The 18,582-nt window shown below is 42.9% G+C and overlaps 1 protein-coding gene across 3 annotated transcripts in view; it reads left to right on the top strand.

The window, feature by feature from the left end:
* The window catches only part of cttnbp2 (cortactin binding protein 2), a 69,140-nt gene that overhangs the window by 37,354 nt on the left and 13,204 nt on the right, over positions 1 to 18,582 (top strand). For all 3 annotated transcript variants that reach the window (XR_010912192.1, XM_067492936.1, XM_067492937.1), the window contains exons 4-11: positions 2,819 to 4,253; positions 7,733 to 8,038; positions 11,511 to 11,610; positions 12,936 to 13,086; positions 14,298 to 14,498; positions 15,090 to 15,207; positions 15,582 to 15,863; positions 17,836 to 17,931. Coding sequence is in view for 2 of the 3 variants with exons in the window: in XM_067492936.1 (XP_067349037.1) it covers positions 2,819 to 4,253; positions 7,733 to 8,038; positions 11,511 to 11,610; positions 12,936 to 13,086; positions 14,298 to 14,498; positions 15,090 to 15,207; positions 15,582 to 15,863; positions 17,836 to 17,931 (2,689 nt within the window). In the remaining variant the exon portion in view is untranslated. The remainder of the gene's footprint in view (positions 1 to 2,818; positions 4,254 to 7,732; positions 8,039 to 11,510; positions 11,611 to 12,935; positions 13,087 to 14,297; positions 14,499 to 15,089; positions 15,208 to 15,581; positions 15,864 to 17,835; positions 17,932 to 18,582) is intronic.

Raw genomic sequence — 18,582 nt, 5'->3', positions numbered from 1 at the left:
TTTTAGCTCTGTAATACTTAGTTAATTTCTGTCTCTTTAAGCTCCTCCTCACTTTTCTGATCGTAGCTTTGCAGGAGAACTTTGACTATGAGAGGTTTTGCTTCATTTGACCCTGAAGACTGCCTTAAAGTAGACTTCTCTAAAAGCAACAGTTTACACTATTTAGCACATAACATAATGAATAAATACATATTGCCGATTGCACAGTTGGACTTAGTGGGTACGATCCCATCGTGGAGGGATCAGTGATTACAGTGAAACCTTTCAAATGCCCTCTGATGCAACATCAACACTGCCAAAAGACATAGGCTCTGTGTACTCAGAGGGCTCTTCTGGTTGCTGGGTAGAGTGGGTTTCACTGAATTGTGTGTACTATCTTTATCCTGTTTGTTCGTTTCCACTAGTCATCCTCCTGTGAAGAAGCAGTTGAATTATCCATGAATGCTTAGGCAAGCTGAAGGCAGGCAGGCACGCAGTTGTATGTGACACACTTTGAATCGGTTTATGGGCATAATGTAGGCTCCCCCATTACCTCATCTCCTCCCCTTGAATCAGTCATGAATTTAGAAGAAGCTCCCCTCAGCACTTCGTTGCAACATTGTATTTGTCAGGTTTTGTGGGTAAACATCCTGCCATCGTGGTGTCGATGCTGTTATGAACCATGTATTTGGAAGCAAGGTCACGACTCCTTTTTCCTAAAATAGTCCTTAGGCCGCCTCCTGCTTACTACTTCAACCTCAAATCTCCACAGTAGCTGAAATGCTTCTTTTTCTGCCGCACTTCCAGTAGAACTTTCCGTGTGTAAGGATGGACCATTTTCTGAAAGGTATTACTTGTAAGCTGCATTTAAATATTTTATTAAGCAGCAGGGAATCTGTGGTACAGGGAGCACCTGTGCTCACTGAGGTGCCTCTAAGGTTCAGCTGCAAAAATTTGTTTAATGTCATTATTATTTTACTCTGTGGATGTTGGCATAATAAGCTTATGCATATGGATGACAAGGATGAGCAAACATTGTACACCCTCTGCTGTGGTTGTAGACGTAAATGAGAAAGGTTAAACAATTCATTATGATGCAACAAATCATATTAAACAACCGAAAATCTGTACTACAACCCTAGAAAATGTAATGCTTCGAAATGCATTGATATCGAGCAAAAGGAAAAAGCTGTTTTCAACATGAGGAAGAAACACAACATAGTAGTTTAAATAGTTTAGCATCTAGCTTGTAGCAAAGTTGGTATCCTTTTAAGTGTCAAGATGGAGTCAAACTGTGTAAATGAGAGGGATCCCTCTCCAGGACTGACAGGAAACTGTTGGGTGTACAGAGCAGAACTTAAAAGTTAGACTACTTTAAACACTAGAAATAAGCAAACACAGACACGTCTGTGGCGCCATGATGAGATCAGACATCCAATGAGAACTTTAATAAGCAACAAAAAGTCATGTATACATTTGTGGCGTTGGCTGTACTTCACTGACAAACATTTTAAACTTGTCCTAATCCTGCGAGGTTTCACTACACACTATTCAACCTTCTCCTCAGAGGCGTTACACTGACTTACAGCAGACATAATCCTCACCCAATTAGCGGCTAGTCGTAGCACCTCCTTTTGAGTAACAACCGGCATTACCTCTGTGCTCCCCCTTGCATACAAATCCCCTCACTCGTCCTCAGCATCAGCTGGTGGCGATATGTACTCCCTGATGGGTTAGGAACACGGCAAGTGGAGCGGTGAAGGCGGACACCAGGGAATGGAGGTGTTCTCATTTTAGCATGGGGGTAGCAGGGGTCTACTCCTTTTGTTTGAGGCTTGTTAGAGAGATGGGGTCTTGGCAATTGGGTGGAGAGCCCTGGTTAAGCCCCGTTACCCGCTTGCAAAGCCAGCGCTGAACTAACAATAGCAGATATAGAAGCCAGGGCTTTGGCAAGTCGTCAAAATTCAGCCGTACGACGAGACACTGAGACCCTGTGAATAGATGAATTAGACTGAGTCTGTTGTGAATTTGTGCTTATCCAACAATCTGGCTTGTCTATTTAATGGCGCTGCTCGGTGTAATTTGATTAATCTAACTCGTCTATGCTTTCCTTAGTAAAAAAAATGTCCTTGCTTCGTTTGGCTTTGCCACTAACAAATGACTCCGTATTTAGATTTGGCCGCTTGCTGGCATTCTGCCGTAAAGCTGTTACATTTTCTGTTTAATACTGCAAAATTACCAAAATGAGACACTGTATTTATACCCAGAGTTTGTGTAGCTGAAGGATGGAATTGTCAGGATGTACTAATACACTCACTGGCCACTTAATTAGGTACCTGTACAATACAATATAAGACAATGCAATACAGCTGCTCTGCCATGGAAATCATGGCCGAGCCGCTGTATTGGATTGCATAGGATTGTAAAGATGTAACTAAGTGGCTAGTGAGTGTATATGTGAAAGGTGTCATACTGGATGTTACACGTACGTGTGAGTAGAATCTGTCAGGCAGTGGTTTGACTGATTGCAGACGATCTTTGGAAAAAAGTGATGTCACTCACATACTTCAGTATGTATGAGTCATTGTGTAATTCTGTAACTGAAGACACTAGATTATTTTTGCTCTCTTGCATCTGCAGAAAGTGTTTGGTGTTTTTTTTTTTGCATCTGAATGACTTAAATAAATCAATCCTCTTATTTGCCTCAAGGCTTGACTTATCATTACTCTGCTAGATAAACGTTATGTTTTGCTCTACTCAGATATTAAACCCCATGTTGTGCTCTATTTGTTCCTGTTTGTATGTGTAATACATTGATGTATGGTTATTTTTCTTTTAGCTGGAGATGGAAAAGCTGCAGCTTCAGAGTCTGGAGCAGGAGCACCGCAAGCTGATGGCACAGCTGAAGGACGAGCGCGAGAAGAACAAGCACATTGTGATGATGTTGGTGCGTGAATGCAAGCAGCTTGCCACACGAGTGGTAGAGGAGTCGCAGCGCTTCGACGAGATCCAGGCTCGACTGGACGAGGAGAGTCGCACCTCTGGGCGCCTGCAGGGGGAGCTGAGCACCGAGCGGCAGCGTAGCCAACAGATGGAAGCTAAGATGGAAAAGCAGCTGTCTGAGTTTGACACGGAGCGGGAACAGCTGCGTGCTAGACTGGGCCGCGAGGAGGCCGAGAGCCACGCTCTGCGGCAGCAGGTGGAGCAGCTCAGGACTGAACGGGGCGAAGGAAAAGATACTGCTGCTGCTGTCGCCCAACCTGTTGCTGCCACTGACGGAGCAGAACCTGCCGCCACCAGCACGTCACCAAAACCTAAAGCCCTGACGACTGTTTCTGTAGCCACAGAGCCCATTAGTTGTCAAACAACGTCTTGCCAAACGGACCTGCCCCCAACTGAGGTGGAGGGTCCCAAGAAGACCCCCCTTACTATACCTGTCAAACCAACCCCTGCCAACTATGTGGGCCTGAGCCTCCCAAAGACGTCTGGCCGGGGGTCAGTCCACAGCAGTCCAGGAGGACTGACACAGACAGAGAATGGCTCAGAGGGCCAAGCCCCACACAACTTGCCCACCGGGGTCAGCCCCCGAGTCCAGGCGGCCCGCTATAAGTTCCAGGAACAGTACCAAAATGGCACAGTTTCCCAAAGTCCTCCAGGCCATGATCTCTCTCCCACCAATCGTGACAACTTTGCCGCCAAGCAGCAAGCCCGTCACACAGTCACACAGGTTCTTTCGCGCTTCACCAGCCCCCCAGCAGGAGGCGCTGGACCCTTGCGTCCAAGCCTGCCCCACTCTGCCTCGGAAGGAGGCCCTTTTCCCGGCCGTCTAAGCAATCCCATTGGCCTCAAGTCACCCACAGTGGCCAGGATCGACCGGGGAAACCCTCCTCCTATCCCTCCCAAAAAGCCAGGGCTTTCCCAGACCCCATCTCCTCCTCATCCACCAATCAAGGTGGTGGGGGACAGCAGCCGCTCTCCTGGGGCTGGGCTAAAGCCGGCCACGCCGCAGCTGCCGCCCAAACCTGCCCTGGACCTGGTCCCAGCCTTGACGGCCTCTCAGGTGGGTGCCTGCCTCCTCCCTCGCTCCACAGGGCCTGGCCGGAGCCCTCAGAGGCAGCCAGCAGCATGTGCAGAGTGCCCCCCCATCACCAGCCCTGCCACCACTGTCAGTAGTCCCTCCTCCATAAACCCCCCTTCCACCTCCTCCTTCATTAGTGCTCCATCCTCCCATAGCCCTTGTGCCTCAGCGGGCAGCCCCATGGCAACAGCATCAGGTAAAGGGGCTTCTCCATGCTCCATCTCCCCACTGCCTCTTTTCTTTGACTGTCTTTCCACGGTGCCAGTCTAACATAGCATAGCATAGTAATCAGGTCACAGGAAAACGAGTCTAACCACAGAAACGCAACACAGAAAAGTACATGGGTCAGGTTATTATGTCTCAACACCATTGTGTTGTTCACAGCACCCTCTTTCTACTCATCTCTTTTTCTCTGCCCTTAATAAGTCCTTTCGTCTCAGATATTTCCAGTTTAACCAGGTCAGTTTTGGTCTCAGCAGCAGGGCCTGTCCCTGACTCATGGACTAGAGGTTTGCTTTCCCCCAGCAGAAGGTGCATTTAGGTGTGAACTGAGGCCATTTAGACACTTTGAAATGCTACCAGTAACCCCTATCCTCTCTGAAGCTGATGCCAGAGGCTGCTCTCTCCTATCCTTCCCATTTTCCATCCTCCAGTAGCATGTCACCACCACTCCTCCTGTTTCACCTTGCATTAACTTACTCCACTGACCTCGTGTTCATGCCGCTTCCTGTGTTACTGACAACAAGTCTGTATGTAATTTGGTCATTTTGATATGAATACTGTCATTTATATTTTACTTTGTCACATGCTTTCACTGCGCTGCTTTTGTGTACTGTTACAAATCGGGTGGCATTTTCAAGGTTTGGACCAACATTTCTCTTTGCAGCGACATTGTGCTCACATTTATCACCCACATGTCGGTAAATCAATTCCCGAGCGACCGTGGCGACATCAGCCACGTAGAAAATAAAACAGGAGCAGTGTAAAATTTATTACCTAAACTCTTTCCTTGTAAACATCCATAACTGCTACAGAATAACTTGTTGGTTAAACTTTTACTCATTGGACTTACTTGCCTGGCTACAGTACATTTACCGTTTGCACACTTTCAGTTCTACCTTTTGAACTGTCCACTCATCTCTACTCAGTAGTAACATCAGGAAGAAATAATTATGAAATCAATTAAAAAGGCACAAGTTGTAATAAATAAATTTTGAATCTGTTGCAACACAATAATACATTTGCTGCTGTAGCTATGCGTTTAACCAAGTCTGACGGCTTGGAATTAATCGATTTAGAAACCGCGGCACTACACAGGAAACATACTTTGAAACTACTTGACATTTACACAGAGCTTTTATAAATGGTTGTATTCTTGTTCCTCTGAATACAGAAAAAATAAGAAAAACCCTCCTCATGGCGGGGGGAGGCTATAGAAACAAGGACTGTTTGAGAGGTGCGCGGTGTTATTTACTTACATTTTAAAGGTCAGATACAAGTCTCTGAGACTAAAATAAAGATGTCTTTGTTGCTGCTCCCTTATCCTGAGGAGAAATGGGATAACACTGAAGTTTCTAGCCTTTCAGATTTTGTTGCATTTGATTGCAGCATCTCCCACTTACAAATCTGATAAAGCTGTGGGGCACTTTGGGGAGATGCTCGGCTACTTCCCAAACGCATTTATCACAATTTCCAGCCGAGCCACAGTCTTGCTTCTCAGAAGCCAGATAGGTTTTTGTAGACCATCTACTTTCCCCATTCCCTACTACCATCACCCACTCGGAGAGAAATGGCAGCTGTAACAAATACAGTAATCCATGTCTTGAGAGATTCTTTGCTGCACTTTTGTTCTTTACTCTTTTTCTCTCTTCAGTGTTTGAGACAGAAATCTGCATGAAAATCTTATGCTGCAATAACTAATCTGTAACCTTCATATAAAACCAAAGTAGAATCTACAGCTTGAGCGTGACACCTCTAAATAGATCCAAGCTTTTTTAGTTGTTAGCACAGTTTTTGTTTTCAGTAAATTAGGTCTTTTATCAGTTCCTCTTTTCATCTGTTTGTTGTCCATTATTATTTAAAATATTGCTGTATAATTAGCACCATGTCATACAAAATAATTTGTTTGTCTGCTGTGTGAATATTGTGGATGAATGATGGGACTCAAGGATGAACGCTATCTGTCATGATGACAGACTCTTTTGTCCAGGCTGCAGGATGCTCCCTCCACTAAAATTAGACCATTTGTTAAAGGTTGCTGGAATTTATGATGTATTTTCCAGCGCAAGGAAAGAAAACTGCATTTTCCAAAGTTCATAATTATCATCATTCATCATCGGCCTTAATACTTCCTCGCGCTTGAGATTATTATTATTTTTTTGTCCCCTGCTTGTGCTTCAAATTTAATTAAAGCACATTTAACCGTGTAATAGTGAAATCATTTTTCTGTGATGCAATATATTTATACCACCAGATATCTGTTAGCCTTTTAAACGCTCAGACCCCCTAGGTGAGAGCATTTGTGCGGAGAATTATTTAAAATTCTAATGGTGATCCAAAAGTGTCTGAAGACAGACAATGTGAGGCCAGGAAATGCCTGTGATGCAATAACAGATTTGTCTGTCATCTACACATAATTATAATTTTTTTTTCTTTTTTTAGGTTAGTGGGAGCATCAGTAATCTCGAAAAAAATATATTTCTGTGATGCATTTAAAGAAATAAAACACTTAAACAATAGGGTTAAATAAGAAGGAAACAGATGGAATTTTCAAGCCTTGTTTCAAATGTGTCTTTAGCATAAGTTGAAAAAAAAAGAAAAAAAGAAAAATGACATGAAAGTGAATGAAGTCTTAAAGTCACGGTTTTCTTTGACGAATTGCAGCCGAGACTAAAATACATTTTGGTATGTTAATTTACCTGTTTACCTGTTCTCCTGCCAAAATCCTACTGATTTGTTAGTCAAAACATGCCACCACATGGGATTTAGCTGAAAACAGCCTGAAGCTCCCGCTGCACAAACCCACCGAGTGGCTTCACTTTCTAGGCTTCATGTTTGATTTCAGTGCTTCTGTTGTGACCGACTTAAAAAAAAAACTCACCACTTTGTAGTTTCACACTCACACACTTTGATGTTCACTCAGGTCAGTTCCTGGCTGAAAGGCAGGTTTTTTTAAAATCATACCGTACATGTAAGAAATTAGCATTTTCAATTTCGCATCAGAGCATTTGTTGGAAGTTTTTTAGTAACGTTAGTTTATTTAATAAATAAACACCCCTCCACAATAAGATAACATTTGTTTATATTTCAACCAGAAATATTTGAATCTTTTTTTTTACATTTATTGAAGATGTAATTTGTTTTGCCCATTAGTTGTCAGCCTGACATATCGGCATCTCAGAAGTTTTTGGATCTCCTCTAGTATTTAAAATAAGGTGGTTTGTCGGGTTAACACTACCTTTTATTACAACAACAAACTCGCCCCTGCTGCCCAGACAAAAGAGGCTGTACTTTAGTAAGTGTGTCACTGTAAGTGTGCTTTTTTCCCTTCCAACTCGTCCCCCCCTTTGCACCTTGGCTCTTCCACGCTCAGCACTTCTAGTTGCTTCCTTTTCCTTCCGCTCTTCCTTCTCCTTGTTTAACCTGTGCTGCTCCTGATCCTCCTTCCCCCTGCAGGCTGGTGTCCCTCCGTAGTCTCTTCTCTAAGCGGTGGTGGGCCTGCTGCCCTGGACGGCGGGCGCCCACTGCTTCTCCAAGCTGCTTCCCAGGGAAATGTCACTTTATTGTCAATGCTGCTTAACCAACCAGACCCGACCACCACCACCACCACCACCACCACCACCACCACCACCACCCCCACCAACACAACCTCTACCACCGCCTTGGAGAACAAGCCCCATCACCTTGACCAAGGCTGCCACCTGTACCAAAACCACAATCAAACCTCCGCCTTGTTTGCTGCTGCTCAGAACGGACACACAGGTAACTGACATTTAATTGTTCAGTAGACTTTGGGTGGTTGACATTTCAGGGATTGAAAAAAATGAGAGTGCAGGTACTTCGCATGGTAAAGCTAGAAATGAACTAAGGATTGCTGACATTACTGTAGAGCAGAAGCTACCACTGTGGTTTGGGCTTGTTTGGATTTTGCATCTGTCAGTATTTCATAGGATGAATTCTAGTGACGTCCCAACGCCACTTATTCCCAGACTGAGTACAAGTACATACATTTAATACTGAGTGCCGATAAAAGCAACAAAGCTGTTTTTCATCCAGTATGAGTTGCTGGACAGTAAAGTCCTCATCAGTTCATGGCAGTTAAAGCAAATCCAGCAAGAATGGAAATCCTCGCACATTCTTCTGCCAAAACAAATATGGCGGCAACGAGTTTTTAATAAATAGAACAACTTTCACGGAAAAGAAGGAGGAAAAAAAGTTAAAACCGCTCTGAAACTGACATTTTGCCTACCTGCAGGGGTTAACGTGGGGTCGGGCGCAGTATCCGAGAGGTTTTTACGAGTAGTAAAAAAACAAGTACACAAAGGCAGGATGCTAATGAATTCAGTATTTTAGGACTTCTTTGTTTAAATCTGGCTATTTTAAATCGGACCAAATCAGATTACATCTTACATCAGAACACTGTCCTGTGTTCTGATGTAAGATGTAAAATCCTGTTTGTGGCCTCGAATTGTGTTTAGTTAAAGGTTTCATTTAGTCAAGTCTGTCTAAAGAATCTGTATCTGCTATTGGTCAGAGGTTAGCTGATTGATTTTAAAGCCAAGCCTAGAGGTAGGTATTGATTATGATCAATTGATTGATGGGTGAACACAAACAAAGGTTCTACCCTGTACTGAGTGCTCAGGAATTATACATGATATGCAGGAATGAATTAGATGTATGGTGCATTCTTTCCAGTAACCAAAGGCAACATTAAATTATTAGAAAGCCATTAAATATTACATAAATAAAATAAGCTGTATGTGCGTGCGCGCGCGCACACACACACACACACACACAGTTGCATTGTGTATTTTAATACCATTCAGTGTTTTCCGTTTTTCAAAATAATTAAATGAAAGCAAATTTAAGCTGCAGCTCATTTTCTCTTGCGAAGCTTTATAGAAACATTTAAATGACATTTATGTGGGCGCTTTCCTGTAATAGTCAACACTTAGGTTTAACATGTAGAACACATGGATGTAAACGTATCTAGAGATTTTTGCTTCTTTCATTAATCCAGTTCCCTGATTCCATGTGACATTCAGTCAGTCAAACTCTGGAATCTGATTTAACTGCCGCAGACATACCTGCTCTAATGCTGGTCCCTCTGTTAACGGCATCCCCACGTTCGAGTGACGGCCCATTATTATTATTATTTTCTAGCTGCATAAATATTCTCACTTTAGGGAGGCTCACTTGTCTTTCTGTGAAGTGAAGAGTTGAAAGGTTTTCACTGACGAGAAGCTGGACGGCGTATGAGCTTCCACAAAGGAGATGGTCGTTCAGTTGCTGCCCTCCAGAGCAACTCTCCACAAACAAGATATAATTAATACCTTGTGAATGAAACCTTATTGTTTGAAGACAGATTCTAAGCACGAAACCTCCTGCCACCTGCCTTTCTTTTCTTTTCCTTTCCTTTTTTTCCCTTTTCTACCATTATCTCCTAATAATCTGTGCAGAATCATGGTTTGATTGTGACTTCAGCTAAATTGAACGTGATGTTGTTGGCCATCATATGCTAATCCTCAGTTTGGATTTCATTTCAATAAAAATGCCTTGTGCAGCTTCCGTCATGGTGCTTTGCTAAAGAAATTAGTCAATTTACAGGCACAAATAAGAAAGGCGTTCTGAACTGAAGATGAGGTCGACTGAAAAAATTCATTTCGTAAAAAAAAAAAAATTAATCTTTAGTTCAAGTATTTTTATTATAATGGCAATTGCGCAAGGGAGGTAAACTAAACATTAGATTTACTTTCTTAAACCTTGAAAATGTGCTTGCACTTCCAAATGTGGGTCAGTAAGTTTTGCAATTGACGCTTTCTTCTGCAGCCTGATATCTAAATGGTGAATTCATGAACCAAATCCCTTAAAATTCACAGGAGAGTGTGTGTGTGTGTGTGTGTGAGTGTGTGTGAGTGTGTGGCAGCTTTTACATGTGTTGTTGTAAAGGCTGTAACTGTACAAGCTGCATCTGAAGTCAGATGGACTCATTTCAGGGCTGTACCTTCACCGCAGATGTCGACTACATGCTTGTTTAGCCAACACACACACACACACACACACACACACACACACACACAGAATCATTAATTAATGTAGACCCATGTCAAACAAAAACAAATGGGGTCTATCAGGAGGTGCCTCCCTGCTGAGATGTTTAGTAACACTGTCAGATGAGTACCACTGATCCATGAACGGCAGCTACAGGACAGCTGTACTGAAAGCTTATAGGTGGCCCAGCGTACACACACACACACACACACACCTTACCAACAGTCCATCAATATTTCATTTTCCTCGTCTTTTCCCAGGAGTTCTCCCCAGTATCTGATCCCATTTTTCTCCCCCCTTCTTCTCCACTCTTACCATATACAAATTGCACATTTTCCAAAGGCTGCCGCCGTATGTTGAGACATTTCAAATCTGCATTAGGATGGTTGAGTGTTCGAATTCCACAAAGCATCCCATAATGACAGACTAATGCATTTACCTCAGCAGGGAGCGAATGCCAGAGGTTATTACCGAGGCTGCACGGTGATTGATGGTAGTGTTTCAGTTGCCTGTGTTTCTGGGTGGAACACGTGAAACTATTTTTGCACACACGTACTGACCCACTTCTGGTGTTGGCTCTGTTCTACTTCAGTGTAATTTCTCATAAAGTGTCTCTTTCATCAGTCATTCTGAAAAGCCGAAAACAAAGTCATGCGGCCTTGTGCCCAACTATAGGGAAAACTGCTGCTGTCATGTTGCACGAGAACATAACCTTTAATCGACTTGTTATTTTTGTAAAGATTAAAGACAACTTCTGTGGCCAAGACCCATGGAACATGTAGTGTTGGACTGCTAGGCCACTGATTGTTGATTTCTCTTTGTTTTAACCTGAGGAAATGCTGCCTCCCAGTTCAGACAGTATCCAGAAGATTCTTATAGACACTGCATCCTGTTTGAAATTGGGGAAGAAACATTTATCACAAAAACACTTAGCGTAGCTGAGGTTTATTCCTGAATAGCTACACATGCAATAAAATAATTGACGGAAAGCTCTTGTTCATAAATTGACTATAGATATTGGATTCGGGAGAATTTTCCCTGCATCACTTTGAGTATCCATGGCAACAATAGAAACAGGATGACATGTCCGTTTGTGGTCATTTTGTATCTGCTGATACAGAACTTCACTTAATGTGTCACAGTTTGCCCACGTCATCATCTCTCGTTGTGTTTTCTCTGTCAGATTGTGTGAAGCTGCTGCTGTCTTCAGGATCGCCTGCTGATGTTTCGGATGGAAATGGGTTCACGCCTTTACACTTTGCTGCCGCCCACGGTCACAGCAGGTGAGCTCACACAGGTCTTTCCTTCGTGCCGTAGGTCATGACCTACCCGGCCTACCTAGCGTGACCTGGCACACGTGTTCCTGCGGTTGTTTTCGGCTCTGGTGATGACATTGTGCCGACTCCCAGTCAAAGCCGCTTTTCTCCTACTCAAACATCATCTGCTCCTGTTCTGCACCCACTGTTGACTCTGATCACACAGATTGATCATCCACACAGATTGATCATGACGTGTCGGAGGGCTGAATCCCAAACAGTCAGAGAGGCTCTGTCAACCACAGTCTGTTTGTGTGCGTCTGTAGTTGCCAACAAACACAATGCCCAAGACCAGCTGGGGAATGTGCAGTGTTGTAATATCTGATCAGTGTTATTTATAGAGTGGGGATATCCAACAGGCATGCTGATATATACACACACACACACACACACACACACACACACACACACACACACACACACAAACACTGAAGGTTGATTTCATGGGGTTAACTAGTTTTCAGTGGTTGTGACTCAGTGGTGTTAGCAGACAGGATCAGTTTTCCTCAGATGATCGAAGTTGCTGTCACCGTGCCTTAATACTGGTGAAGCGCTGATTGAGGTCGTCCTTTGTCTCTGAGCAGGTGGCATTCACAGTCTGAGCTGAATGTGCACGTCTGTTTATTCATCACCCACGTTTCTTTGTTTGCAAGTGTACATGTTCTGCCTTCTTCTCCAATATGGGCTACATTAGCGTAGCACATGCAATATGTGCTCATATCTTGCAGGAAGTGCAGGATCTTCATGCTTGCTGATGTAACAAATGTAAAAACCTCATTATGTGGGCTGCTATTGGTTTTATGCGTGATTGAATCTTTTCTTTTGTAGATAATAAAAAAGATAAGAAATTATTATTTTTCAAAGATTATGGATATAAGATACTACGTTTAACAGATAATTTCACTGTATTTTACTATTTAAATAACTAATAAAAAAAGTTATAACTAAAGAAGGGCAAACAACATGCATGCATACTTTAGCACTGCAGATCTGTTCATACAATATGCATATTAATTGTAATTGTATTTTTATTTTTATCCTAGTTTTAGAATCTGATTTTAGACTAAGCTTTAAAAAAAAGTGGCTACTCTGCCATTTAATAAAGGGACATTGTCAAAATCAAGAGAAGGGCGTAGACTAATTCCACCAGCCCTTCTCACATAAAGATCTCTGGACAACTATTATTTATCGGTCAGTCGAGTTTTGGTGACTGGACAGACTCCACACAACGTTCTGTAGTGATGTATTTATGCTGGGCTAAATGATGTTAACCTTTTCCCTCTGCTCTCTAGCTGTGTGGAGGTGCTGCTCGCTGCTGGAGCTGCCGTGGACATGGCAGCTTCGGGGGGACAGACCTCCCTCTTCCTGGCTTGTGAGGCTGGAAAGCTTAACTCAGCCCGGGTCCTGCTGAGTGCTGGAGCCGATCGCTCGTGCACCGCCACGGTAAGTCTGCGCTGCCACGGTTTGATATTGGCTCACAGGATCTTAGTATCAGGAACTTGGTGCATTCATATAAATAATAAGTAGATAAACTGAGAAATTATAACCTTGTAAAAGCAGGATTCTTGGTAGAGCAGGTGTATTGTATTGTATTGTACACGTGTACCTTCCGAAGTGGCCAGTGAGTGTAAATCCAGGTTATGTGAGCAAATATGAAGTAAATACTCCAACCAAATTGTGCTTTTGTTTCCTCATTCAGTCTGAAAATTCTCACATTGTGCCACTTTTCACCGTTTCTCACTTAACCTGCTTCGTCCGATGCGGTTTCAGGGGATTTTGGCTGTCTCACTGGGACTCGTGTATTGGCTTCCTGGGTCTCCATGGTAACCATAGGAGCCTGTTGGTTGCCATGGCAGCAAGTGACGAGCCCCTATATTTAGTTACCTGCTTTGTTCCACATTTAGCCTGGCTTCCCTGCTGAGCCAGAGAGCTGCCGGTCTCTATAGCATATCCGACCTCTTCAGCACGGAGGTATTTTTGGACACCTGAAAATGCTCCAGTGTGTTGGGTCAGATGTAAGGATTTAACATGTCTCTAAACTGGGTCTGAAAGGGCAGTAGTCAGAGCAATTTCTTATCCTGGGCTGTATTGGTTTAGTTTTTAATAAGCAGCAGCATTTCTGACAGTTCAGTGCATAATTTAGTAACCGATGAATCAAAAATGTCAAGTTCACTTTTTTCAGCTTCAGAAATGGGAATATTCAGTGGTTTTCATACTCACCCGTGATGTGCACATTTCACTATTTTATAAACATGTTAACGTTAATATGTATAGACCAGAAATACTTGGCAGATGAAAAAATAATAGTCAGTTGGAGTATAATTCTGTAATTATTGACTTAAAATCAGCAACAGGAATATGTTTGGCTTTGCACTGTACCTTGAATATGTGACTGTCCTCTGGAATATTTAATGTATATTCACATTTTATTGTCTGAATAATTAATGAGTTAATTATAAAAATAAGCAAAAGACAATTGAAAACAATCCCTGCAAACTTGATAATTAATGCGGATGTTTATGATCTGACTCGTGAGGCCTCCATTAGAGCATAACGTTATGAAATATAACTAAGAGACTCCAGTCTAGAGTCTGTAACTTACTGAGCACAAACACTGTGCACACGGATTAAAATTGTCCTTGTCTTCCCTGCAGGACGGCTGTACGGCTCTCCACGCGGCGGTGCGTTCGGGACACGTTGACACGCTGTGCCTTCTCCTCTCCCATCGGGGTCAGGGTGACCCCACTGTGACCACTGACCCTCCTGGGACCCTGGCACTTCCTGCTGCCCTGCTGAACCTGGCCAACAGTGATGGCTGGACAGCTGCACACATGGCTGCTGCCATGGGCCTCAAAGTGAGAAGCATTGGATTTACATGTCAGATAGATGGAAACTCAACTCCAAGATGTGTCAATAGGAAGCCATGTGGTAATTTGTAACTTTAAGGGGATAATATAGGAGAGCTGTGCCTCTATCCGCACCTTTTGCCCCCTTGTGGCCAAAAAGGGGTTTAACCACCTTAATCTCAGAGGTTCTACGTTGACTCAACCTCCTACCGTTGATCTAAACCTTTTGTGCAGTCTATACTCTAATGGTAACGTGCTGCTATTATTCTTTACGTATGTACACTACACAGGTTCATAGATCTCACGCTAACATCCAGCTCTGCCATCAGTCTCCACTGTGGCGGCCTAATGGGACGGCTGACCTTGCTGCCCCACTGTCCGTAAATGAACTTGTGAGGCACAAGATTAGACTAGACTATGCATCTGGTTGGAATATAAATGAAGACCATTAAGTAAAGTTGGCTTTGGTACGACACACGGGAATACTTGTGTATGTGCATGCTGGTCACCAAGTAATCTGTGTTTTTGTCTTATCAAGCTGTTTTATGATCGTCGTGTGTGTGTGTGTGTGTGTGTGTGTGTGTGTGTGTGTGTGTGTAGGAGTGTCTGGAGGTGCTGTGCAGCCACAGTGAACAGGACATAGAGAGGAGGGATAAATGTAATCGCACTATTCATGATGTGGCAACTGACGACTGCAAAAATCTGCTTGAAAACCTAAGTGAGTTGTCTGTGTGTGTGTGTGTGTGTGTGTGTCTGTGTGCGTGCGCACTGAGTTTTCAGTGCTTGTCAGAGAGATGAAAATTGGTTGAAATTGGTTGGTTGGTTGACCTGATTTTGGCTGAATGGATCTTACAAAAAGAACTGGTTCACACTTTGTAGTTTACAAACTTGTGTTACATACACATCCATTGGACGTGTATGTAACACAAGACTATACCGATAATAATAATTATAAAAAGAATTAATTAGATTAAATTGTGAACATTTAAATAGCCGATTTAGTAAAATATCAATTATAATATCAAAAGTAGTTTTAAACCATCGTGATGTTTACGTTCCTTCCCCTGTTCTCTCTTCGTTCCTGTCCCCCAGACTCCTACAGGGTCCTGGTTCGTCTCCAGTGTCGAGCCGGAGGAGGAGTGGGGGCTATTTCTCCTGTGGAGGAGGAGGAGAAGGGGGGCTCCAGCGGCCAGTTAGTGCTGGGCCGCGTCTCAGTTGACCGGTCAACGCGCTGGGACCAGCTGGGCTCCACCCTGACACACGCCTTCATAACCCACCTCCAGATCGTCTGTGGAGATTTTCAGACGCCCGGGGAGAAGGCGAAATGCCTCCCACTCGGCCTCGGTCCAGCCAGTATCGCCTGCGTCCTTATTGGTGAGGAGACACTTTTTTTTTTCCCCTTCTGTTAACACTGTTTTCATTTAAACATCTTTTCTTCTCTTGTATTCTCTACTTTTTTATCCCCTTTTCTTTTTTTTTTTTTGTGCTATATATTTCCGACTGAGAATAGTTTAACACAATGCTGCTTCTCCAATGTTCAGCTTGTCTGAGGGTCAGAGCTTCACGCATGATACTGTTTGGTCCTTTTTCATTGAACTGATGAATAATTAATCTGTTGGAGCTTGTGGAGTGTGCGTATGTTGCTTCTGTGTTTCTGGTGATCAGATATCGTCAGCGTGTGTTTGCTTCTCTTCAAATAGAGTCTAGATTAGGCTTAGTTACATGTGTGTGAAGCAGTGTGTTTGTGCAGGTCCCTGCTGGATAAGCAGGAAATAAATGTCCTCAGCCTCAAATGCCAAGGACTACTCGTCTGTCCCTCCTTCTCTTTCTCAGCCTGTTTGCCTTTTGTTACTTGTCTGTGTCACACATTTTGCTGTCTCTTACACTGCTACCGTCTAGTTCATGCAACAAGAAAAGAAACCGGTGTGTTTGTGAGCTTTGAGGGGGGATTATGATGAAAGAAAGCACCAGCAGTGGAGAGATGCATTATGGATGAGACGGGGGGGGGGGGGGGGGGGGGGAGGGGAGATGGAGGGATGAAGGGGGCAAAGATGCCAATTTAGGAAAAAATGTCGTCTTTGTCAACTGGAATCAAGCAGCAGACATGGAGCAACTCTTTGGTGTTTAGTGCTGGTCTCATTTGCCTCAGCATGTCTGAATATCATTTTCTGTTCCCTCTGTGTCTGTGTTGCTCGCTGCCACACTTTTGTTGGAAATTAACATTTGATTCACACAGTTTGATGGCAGCTTTGACAGCACTACATGTCGTCTGTTTAAACTAGCACTTATCCCCATAGCTAATTCATTCATTAATGATTAAAGAGACAATTAAGCCATAATTTTGATAAATAACCCTATTTTATCAAGATGGCCTCTTATTGTGATTAAAAATCTGTTTATTCTGTATAATAAAATAAAAAGAATGATCTTTTACAGGCGTGTTGTACCCAAGATGGAAACAGCACCGAGAATATATAAATGGAGGTGGTAAAAAATATAACTAGAAAAATTAATTGTGCTGATAGAAAAGTTAGCAATAGTTTAAACTAGTAATTGACTATTTAATTAAATTTTTATTTAACCTTTTTTCTTCTTCTTTACATTTTAAAATGTTGCTGGGTGTTGTAGTTCATCCTTTAAAGAATCGGATTCATGGAAAACCGTCTAAACTGCCTGTTGTGATTTAAAGTGTAGTAGTGCAGTATTTTTATTTCTAATTGCATTGTACAATCAAACTGCCACTTCTGTGTCACGCGGTCACTACGTTTAAACATACCATTGTTGTTTTGTGCAGCGGTTAAAGTTTCCTGAGCTACGGTGGTTTCTTTACGGGGGCAGTTGGCATTTGATGAGTTTCGCTTTAGACCTCAGAGTATTGTTCCTACGGACTAAGAACAGCTGAAATACTGCATCATGCAGAGGTAAATCGAATAACGTGGGACAACTTCTGTTTTTTTAGAAAACAAACTTCTCTAATTAAAAGGACTTCAGTTACACCTCTGATGGTGCTAATGATATGTATTTGCTCTAATTAGATCCTGTGAGAGACGCAGTCATACTCCTGACTCATACTTCATAGTGCAAAGAGGGAATTTTTATATTTTTGCATCCTAAATTCATTGGTCACTAATTTGTTCATGCTTTCTACTATACTGCGTTATACAAACATGCTAATAACTTGTACACTTGGGTGCATGTGTGGTGTTAGGAGCCTCTTTAAGTGTTGTGTAGTGTTTTTTTGTTGTTTTTTTTATTGTGTGTGCTGTTGTGGGACCTTTTTAAGTGTGTTTACAGTTTGTGTGATACAATCTCACAATCCCCACGTGTTTTTGCTTTTCTCTTCCAGGAGATACGGAGTGGTTGCCAGGTCAGGAGCTGCCTCTATCCCCCTGGGACCTTGTCAGAAAGCCTCTCAGCCAATGCATCACTATTCGCCTCAAAGGTACAAAACCGGCAACCCAGAGTCTGTGTTTACTCGGCAGCATTGAGCCAACACCAGAATCAGAGCTGCCATCACTAATACCAAACCCCGTTTGGTAGATGAAAGAGCCTTACAAATGTGTTTGGATGCATTTGCAGCGTGGGCAGTGATGTACAATGATCTGCTTACTGAGCTGCACTGCAGGAAGGGAAGCTTCAGACAAAATATTTTTTAGGATAAATAGTTGCCTAAACAATAATTAGTTTTAATCTAAACTAAGTCTTAAACACACATACATTTACAATACATCAGCTTTTAAGTGAGGAAATGTATTGTGTAACAGCCCACATTACTTCAGTGTTTTTTCACCTGGTTGTTGAGTTCTGCTACTCAGGCAAAGGTTATGGCTGGTGTATAATGGCAGCATGCAGTTACTATGACCACCTACCCAAACTAGGGACGTACGCGTTTTAATTCCTACTAGACTTGAGGCTATGCAGATGGGCATGTTCCATGGGTACGTGTGCACAATACAAATCACGATGGCAACATGAAACTGCATGTTTAATTGCTTCATAAATGATCGGCGTCAACACTGAAATGAGTATTAGACACCTGCCGTGTATGAAAGACGCCATCCGTTCACCTTTCTGGTAGATGTGCCCTTGGTGC

The sequence above is a fragment of the Channa argus genome, chromosome 23 (assembly GCF_033026475.1).
Source record: "Channa argus isolate prfri chromosome 23, Channa argus male v1.0, whole genome shotgun sequence".
NCBI classification, from domain to species: domain Eukaryota; kingdom Metazoa; phylum Chordata; class Actinopteri; order Anabantiformes; family Channidae; genus Channa; species Channa argus.
Note: the sequence above shows the minus strand (reverse complement) of the source record. Positions and strands in the feature narration are given on the sequence as shown.